The 8,780-nt window shown below is 43.3% G+C and overlaps 1 protein-coding gene across 1 annotated transcript in view; it reads right to left on the bottom strand.

Annotated features, from left to right (window-relative positions):
* The window catches only part of PSMA6 (proteasome (prosome, macropain) subunit, alpha type, 6), a 22,605-nt gene extending 16,587 nt beyond the window's left edge, over positions 1–6,018 (bottom strand). Inside the window, exon 1 of the mRNA XM_010835299.1 lies at positions 5,168–6,018. Within this exon, the coding sequence (XP_010833601.1) occupies positions 5,168–5,243 (76 nt within the window). The 5' untranslated portion in view covers positions 5,244–6,018. The remainder of the gene's footprint in view (positions 1–5,167) is intronic.
* Between the last annotated feature and the right edge of the window lie 2,762 nt (positions 6,019–8,780).

The following is an 8,780-nucleotide window of genomic DNA, read 5'->3' as shown; positions in this document are numbered from 1 at the left end:
AAGAGACAGGGACAACAGAGGATGAGATGGCTGGATGGCATCACTGACTCGATGGATGTGAGTCTGAGTGAACTCCGGGAGTTGGTGATGGACAGGGAGGCCTGGCGTGCTGTGATTCATGGGGTTGCAAAGAGTCAGACATGACTGAGCGACTGAACTGAACTAAAAAACAAACAGAAACCTGTGTGAGATTCTGGAAAATATTTTTCCCCATATAAACACTGGCTGGAAAAATATGGCTCCTACATTCTTCGAAGTTTGGTTATCAAAAAAATAAGGTGTTCTACTGGGACAAGGCAGTATTCTGCATGATATGTCAACATCCAATTTGAATGCTGTACAATTAGAATCTTATCGTTAAGATTTTTTTTGAAACTGCCATTCTGTCTTTCCCTAACCTTTAAACTTAAGCAGGAAGTGCTTCTCATTTCACAGTGCCTCCTAATATTACATTCCTCAAAATGGTGATTTTTCAAGCAGGTGGGGTCATTAAAAATATTGGTGGTGTGTGTGTGGGGAGGAGCATGTGTGTGTCGGGGCAGATGTGAGATTGAGAACATAGCAGAGTTTGATCCCATGACTTTTTTGTATACTTTTAGTAGGTGGAAAATTCTGAAAGAGATGGGAGTACGAGACCACCTGACCTGCCTCTTGAGAAACCTGTATGCAGGTCAGGAAGCAACGGTTAGAACTGGACATGGAACAACAGACTGGTTCCAAATAGGAAAAGGAGTACGTCAAGGCTGTATATTGTCACCCTGCTTATTTAACTTATAGGCAGAGTGCATCATGAGAAACACTGGGCTGGATGAAGCACAAGCTGGAATCCAGATTGCCAGGAGAAATATCAATAACCTCAGATATGCAGATGACACCAACATTATGGCAGAAAGTGAAGAACTAAAAAAAAAAAAAAAGAAAGTGAAGAACTAAAGTGTCTCTTGATGAAAGTGATTAAAGTGAAAGAGAATGAAAAAGTTGGCTTAAAGCTCAACATTCAGAAAACTAAGATCATGGCATCCAGTCCCATCATTCCATGGCAAATAGATGGGGAAACAGTGGAAACAGTGTCAGACTTTATTTTTTTGGGCTCCAAAATCACTGCAGATGGTGATTGCAGCTATGAAATTAAAAGAGGCTTACTCCTTGGAAGGAAAGTTATGACCAACCTAGACAGCATATTAAAAAGCAGAGACATTGCTTTGTCAACAAAGGTTTGTCTAGTCAAGGCTACAGTTTTTCCAGTAGTCATGTATGGATGTGAGAGTTGGACTACAAGGAAAGCTTAGTGCCGAAGAATTGATGCTTTTGAACTGTGGTGTTGGAGAAGACTCTTGAGAGTCCCTTGGACTGCAAGGAGATCCAACCAGTCCATCCTAAAGGAGATCAGTCCTGGGTGTTCATTGGTAGGACTGAAGCTGAAACTCCAATACTTTGGCTACCTGATGCAAAGAGCTGACTCACTGGAAAAGACCCTGATGTTGGGAAAGATTGAGGGCAGGAGGAGAAGGGGACGACAGAGGATGAGATGGTTGGATGGCATCCCTGACTCAATGGATATGGGTTTGGGTGGACTCCGGGAGTTGGTGATGGACAGGGAGCCCTGGCGTGCTGTGGTTCACGGGGTTGCAAAGAGTTGGACACGACTGAGCGAATGAACTGAATATGTATGTATTTTATATATATATATATACACACACACACATATATATGTATACATGTACACATTCAATTTCAAATCCGATTGAAGGAGGGCATGAGAAGTCTGGGTTGAGAAACACTACTTTAAAACAAGAATTCTTATGGTTATTGTTATTTTTTGGCTGTGCTTTTCTGGGTTGTGGCACATGGGGTCTTCTATCTTCGTCGTGACACACAGGCTCTTTTAGTTGAGGCGTGCAGACTCTTAGTTGTGGTATGTGGGATGTAGTTCCTTGACCAGGGATTGAACCCAGGCCCCCAGCATCGGGAGCATGGAGTCGAAGCTACTGAATCACCAGGGAAGTCCCCAAAACAAGATTTTTTTTTTTTTTTAAACAGCAAAAGAGGCAAACAGTAAGTAAGTAAGTGAGTTTACTTGTGAAACTCCTGAGGTGAAAAAACATCCATTTTTATCAGCCATGTTTCTGTGAGGGATTTTAACAGCATTCCTCACAGAAACATTTACTGACTGCTTATTAATACTATGTGACAGACACTAAGTACTTTACATCTATAGGTAAATGGGATTATATTTTACATATGTAGTATTTGTAAAATTCTATACTTCCTCTAGTTGGTGTGGATTAGGACTCCCCAGGAATCCTGGCTTCAATACACATTACCACTTTCTAGATTAGGAAACCATCCTCTCCAGTCTGTCTCTACCAGTCCACTTCTTTTCCGTTTCTTATCAGCATGCTCCCTTTTCAGGAACAACCAGGCAGCGCTCACTTCACCTGGGAGGCAAATTCAAGTGACTGCTCCCATCTGCCTTGCCAGTCATACCCAGGAACAAGGCAGAAGACAGGGGCTCTAAAGTAGCCAGGCTTACGGACCTATTTTCCCACTGATAACATATGAAATTTCTGAAGTTGGATTTCAAACCCAAATACTCTTTATATAGCTCTACCGTTTACACACACACACCGTCTTGAACACATTAAAAGAAAATTTTCAATAATTATTAAAGTGTACAGGTAAAAATAAAAAATTTCCCTATTCCTTGAGAACAAACACCATCAACAGTTTGTTTATAATATTATAACTTTAAATTTATACCTGTATTTTTTAAATGTATCAACTTTAGACCACATTTATCTTTTGAAATCCAACTATAGAAGATGAGGAACATCTTTAATCCTTTCCACTAACCTTTCCATTCCCTTGTCATCTCCTATTTTTCTTCTACTATTTTTCCACTGTCACCATTAACAATTTGCACTCTGTCTTACATGTTTTGTCTTTGGCAGATTCTAAAGTTTAGAAACTAACAAACAATATTCACAACACTGTGACAATGTATGTATATTTCATTAGAGAATCAAGCATGGATGGACCATAAAAGAAACAGTCCATATCTACAGAGCTACTATCTGACAGACCACACACACACACACACACACACACAAAAGGCCAAAGAATCAAATAAAAAATAGCATTTACTGAAAACTTAATAATGTGCTAAGCACTATACATATATTATTTACTTAATCCTCAAAACCACCACAAAAGGGAGAAATTATTAGGCCAACTATGAAAACAGAAACTAAGGGTAAAGTTGTATCACTTGCCCAGGTGAGGACTATCTATGAAGCAGAGCAGGAATCTGAATCCAGTTATGGCTCCAGGGCCTGAACTCTTCACCACTATACTGCTTAATCATACTATTCTTTCACTTTCCCTTTCCTGCTGCTTCTAAGTCACTTCAGTCATGTCCGACTCTGTGAGACCCCATAGACAGCAGCCCACCAGGCTTCCCCGTCCCTGGGATTCTGCAGGCAAGAACACTGGAGTGGGTTGCCATTTCCTTCTCCAATGCATGAAAGTGAAAAGTGAAAGTGAAGTCGCTCAGTCGTGTCCGACTCTTAGCGACCCCATGGACTGCAGCCCACCAGGCCCCTCCGTCCATGGGATTTTCCAGGCAAGAGTACTGGACTGGGGTGCCATGGCCTTCTCCGTTCCCTTTCCTAGCAATTCCTAACCAGTGCTCTGAGTAGCAGAGGGAGTTAGCTACGAAGACTAAGCTTAGGGAGTTAACTAATAACAAAGCTTAAAGTTATTCTGTCTAGATAGTTAACCTGTTCTGAATTGCATGCTCTACTCCAAGTCTTTTTAAACTATTAAAATGACACTATATTCAGCCTTTCAACTCACCAAATCTGGGAAGCATTAAAGCCTATTGCTGGACTTTATAGTATACAAAAGTCTAGTTTAAGTGACTTTCCCTGTTTGCATATAAAAACCATGAAATAGAACATTCAAAGCACAGCCAATACAGAAGTCTTTAAAACTCAGGGATGAAACTTTTAAAATGAAACTTCCTTGAAGATACAGGTATCATCTCAGATCATATTTTTCAACTGGGGATGAGTTAAAAGGGTTAGCGAATTACCCTATATGATGTTGTTTCTTACTACATTATATCCAGTATATAGCCATAAAGTAGTCTGGTTTCATTCCAAGTTATCTTTATTTCTAACATTTACACTGTGAAGAGAACCTCATTTAAAGGCCAACTCCTCCTTATGATTTCCAAGCACAGACGATCACTGACCTCACCAAGGCACTGGGGTGCTAAATTCACTCAAAAAAAAAAAACCCATCACCGGCCAGGTGTAAACCAGGTTCTCCTAATAATACTGACTTCTCCAATCACAGCCTAAACCCTGACACCTTTTTGATCTACCAAAATGTACTGCTATACTGAATAACGCTAACTACTTTAGGGTTTATCTTCAGTGAAGCTGTTCTTCAGGAAACAGCTAGTTCACTATACCTCACCTACAATTCAGAACCAACTTTTAAATTACAGTAGCACCCAATCAGACGTGGGTTAAGACAGGATGTTAGTTTCAAGAGCAGCTCTAGAGCTGACGGCCACTCATCCCGTCTACCAGTTTTCCACAGATGTCGTGAACTCCAGTAATTTGTTATTTGGCGCTTTTTATCCATTTGTTTACGTATGTCACTCCCTTTAAGCCCCGAGCTTCAGAATAAGTGAGCGTGTGACATCTTTGCGTCCCCTAGGACCAGCACAACGTCTGACACACAGAGGTTCTGAAAGTCTACGTGTAATTAACCACAGGACCAGGAAGTCTATACTGCAAAGGAAAACGAAGAGGAAACGTTTTCACTAGAAGGTTAAGGAATCAATTACCCTTTAGATGACTACAGACGTTGGGCCCATTTGGGCTAAACAGCCCTACCTTCCTGTAACTCTTTATAGTGACCAGGCAATGCGGCCGCTTGCCCCGGACAGCCTGAGACCTTCCGCCTTCAGGCTCCCATCCCAGCCTGCGGATAGCGCTGGGAACATCAAGGGACCTCCATATGGACTCGGCCCTCTTCCAGTCCCAGCTTCGGCAACGCTTCAGCCCGGGACTAAACTCCGGCCGCGTCTTCCTGCTGCAGGCCGTACCATGACAGAGCAATTCGAGTGGACCAAAGGCAAACGCGATTCACTCACCTACTTGGTAGAGCCGTCCCTCGGGAGAAAAAATGGTAATGTGCCGATCAAAACCAGCGCTGGAACCTCGGGACATGGTGCACCACTAATTCCAAGCACAATCTCGGGCCCCGTAGCTCCCGCACCAGGCGTACAAGCCCCTCCGGAAGTTGCTACGACTGCTTCCGGGGCATCGGCTGGCTTCTTCCGCTCTTGCGCACCGAAGTTAAGACCCCAGCGCGGGGAGAGCTCCAAGGCCCCGCCTCTAGTGGGGGTGGGGAAGAGCGGGTTCTTCGACTTGAGCTTGCGCCAGCCCCAGTTGTGGGCGGCTTGAAGATTGCAGGTGACGTTCGGCTTGTGGCGGTTTAGAGCTTTCATCTGGAGAATGAATTGACTGTAGCAAGAGCAGAAAAGCTTTCCGGGGTCTCGAATAGTGATTTGCCTCCCTGAGTAATCGCGTATTGAAGTCTCTCGTTAGTTTGGGTACCTGTATATGTAGCCTGGATCCGGCTTGCTGGCGTTCTTAATGTTTACCCCCTGGCTTTCTTCCTTCCTTCTTTCTTTCAACTGGAGTATAGTTGCTTTACATTGCTGTGTCAGTTTCGCTGTACTGCAAAGTCAGTTAGCCATACGTATACATATATCCCCTCCTTCTTGGATTTCCTTCCCATTTAGTTCACCACGGAGCACCAGGTAGACCTTGCCTGTGCCGTACAGTAGGTTCTCATGAGTTATCTACTTTATACACAGTGAAAAAAAGTGCGAGAGAAGTCGCTCAGTCGTGTCCGACTCTTTGCGACCCCATGGACTGTAGCCTACCAGGCTCCTCAGTCCATGGAAGTTTCCAGGCAAGAATACTGGAGTGGGTTGCCATTTCCTTCTCCAGAAGATCTTCCCAACCCAGGGATTGAACCCAGGTCTCCCGCATTGCAGGCAGACGCTTTACCGTCTGCCTGGGAAGCAATATACACAGTAGCAGTGTATATATGTCAATGCCAGTCTCTCAATTCATCCCACTCCCCTCCCTCACCCTTTGGTATCCATACCTTAGTTCTCTACGTCTGTGTCTCAGTTTCTGCTTAACAAGTTCATCTTTACCATTTTCCTATTACCACATATATGCGTTAATATACAATATTCGTTTTCCTCTTTTCTGACTTCATTCTGACAGTCTCTGGGTTCATCCACGTTTCTGCAAATGACAACTTTCTATCCAACCACTTTCTTTCCTGCTATGAGAGGGAGAAATAAATGGATCGCAGCTGCTCTGGCAGTGAAAGTGAAGTCACTCAGTCATGTCCGATTCTTTGCAGCCCCATAGACCGTAGCCTACCAGGCTTCTCCATCCATGGGATTTTCCAGGCGAGAGTACTGGAGTGGGTTGCCATTTCCTTCTCCAGGGGAATCTTCCTGACCCACGGTTCAAACCCAGGTCTCCTGCATTGCAGGCAGATGCTTTACCCTCTGAGCCACCAGGGAAGCCCTGGCAGTAGCCAGTTAATTTTAGGTACAGAAGGGAAAGGGTGTTGCTAGCCACTCCAGAGCAGAATTTTATTCTGGCCAGGTAAGATCTTCCTTTGGCCAGGAGCTCTGGTCAGTTTTGTCTTAAAAGTGGAACTTAAGTTGAAATATAGGTGTAATGGGGCTTCCCTGATGGCTCAGAGGGTAAAGAACCTGCCTGCAATGCAGGAGACCTAGGTCTCTGGGTCTGGAAGATCCCCTGGAGAAGGGAATGGCTACCCACTCCAGTATTCTTGCCTGAAGAATTCCATGGACAGAGGAGCCTGGTGGGCTACAGTCCACAGAATTACAAAGAATCAGACACAACTGAGTGGTTTACAATAGGCAATATAGGTGTAATAAAGGAATCAGTAGCCTTGATTGATAATGAACAAGAACGGAAGGGACAAGGCTCAAAGCAGGCTTGTGGTAGATGAAGTAATGAGAATAATTTCCAAACAGGCAAGGTAGCTCTGGGAGAACAGCAAGTGACTTTTGAAACTGTAAAATGTGCCTGTTTTGACCTACCCCAAGACACACACTTCTATTTAGTGACTGTAAAATGCAAATCAGATGTTAAACTAGTGTAGCTGGCCCAACAGCTTGTGTACTAGGAAAGCCAGCTATAACAAGAGTCTGGCACTTCAATACCAGTTGCAAGTAATATTGAAGAAGGAATCTTACCTCTTTAATGTATTTCCTCTTAAACTCACTTTCCATTTAAAGGAAAAAAATTTTAAGAGCCTCCTAAGGAGTTTCTTAAGGAAGTTCTAGTTTCTCAAGAGTATTTTTTAAAAAATAAACTTCTGTTTCATTACTGAAAAAGAAAATCCAAAACTGAAACTCAATTAAGAAAATACTAAGTGCAGATATCATTTCTGGCACACAGGGTACTTTCCGGCTCCCTCTGATTCCCAAGTGTCCTGATGAAAGGTGTTCCTAGGTTTAGGTCCCTATCCTCAGGACCAACTCCTCCTGACACTGAGTACTTTTTTTTCTTAGACTCTGAGCAAGCCCCTTAGACTATAACTCCAAAAGCTCACCTGAATAGTCATAGATAAAACGACCTCTCTGTAAGGTTGCTTGGAGGGTGAACTCACTCAACAAGCCCCTCTATGATGGTATTTCCTCAAAACTAGGTCTCTGGCTGTATCAGTCTCTAGTGCTGAGTCTTCTCTAATCGCCTATGGGGTATTTTTCACGTTGAGACACACAGTACCTCCAAACCTAACATGTTTAAAACACAACACACCTCATTCCATCTCTTTTCTCCCAAGCCAGTTAGTTCCCTTCCCTCACAATACATTTTCCAAGTCCTCAGAGTCAAACCCTTGCAATAGTTGTCAGTTCTCCTAAACCTCCCCAGGTAATTCTGATCCTTCTTATTCTGCTCTCCTCTTTTCCATCATATAATTCATAATTTTGCTCACTGTTTATTGTCTCTCCTCACCCAACCCAAGGGCCAAGAGGGCAGGAATCTTTGTTTTGTTCACTTGTACAGCTCAGGTAGCTTGAACAATACCTAGCATATATTAAAGTGCTCAATAAGTATTAGCTGAATGAATGAATTCCCTTATAGCACAGGGGCTAGGAGTGCATCCCTTTCTATTTAAACTTGAATTTAAATCCCATTTGTGACAGTTACCAGATATCTGACCTTATGCAACCTCCTCAAGGGTGGATTCTCTTTATGGGGGCTGCTTAGGAGATTAGATGAGAGAAGGCAAGAAACTGAGGTACCAGACAAGATACCTAGCACATAATAAGCACTCATTAAATGATGACTGTGATTGCAGCCTTCCAGTAACCAAATCCTGTTGATTCTCCCTATGGGATAACTCCTTCTGCTTCTCACTCCCACTGCCACTGCCTGGATTAAGACCAGTTGGCATGGTCTGGCACAGTAGAGTCTCTTCCTGTTGATCACACTCTTGCAATCATTTTCCTGAGCAACATCTCATTGAGTTGCTTCTCTGCCCAGACTTCTTTGAGGTACTCAATAAAATTTAGTCTTGAACGTAGCTGACCTGTGCCTTTCTTTTCAGCCTTGTCTTGCAATTCATCCTCCTATTTCCACTGCAGGGCTACATTCCATGGCACAGCTCTGAGATACACTCCCAGATCCCTCCTCAAG

Source organism: Bison bison, unplaced genomic scaffold (genome assembly GCF_000754665.1).
Source record: "Bison bison bison isolate TAMUID 2011002044 unplaced genomic scaffold, Bison_UMD1.0 scf7180017864041, whole genome shotgun sequence".
Lineage (NCBI taxonomy): Eukaryota > Metazoa > Chordata > Mammalia > Artiodactyla > Bovidae > Bison > Bison bison.
Note: the sequence above shows the minus strand (reverse complement) of the source record. Positions and strands in the feature narration are given on the sequence as shown.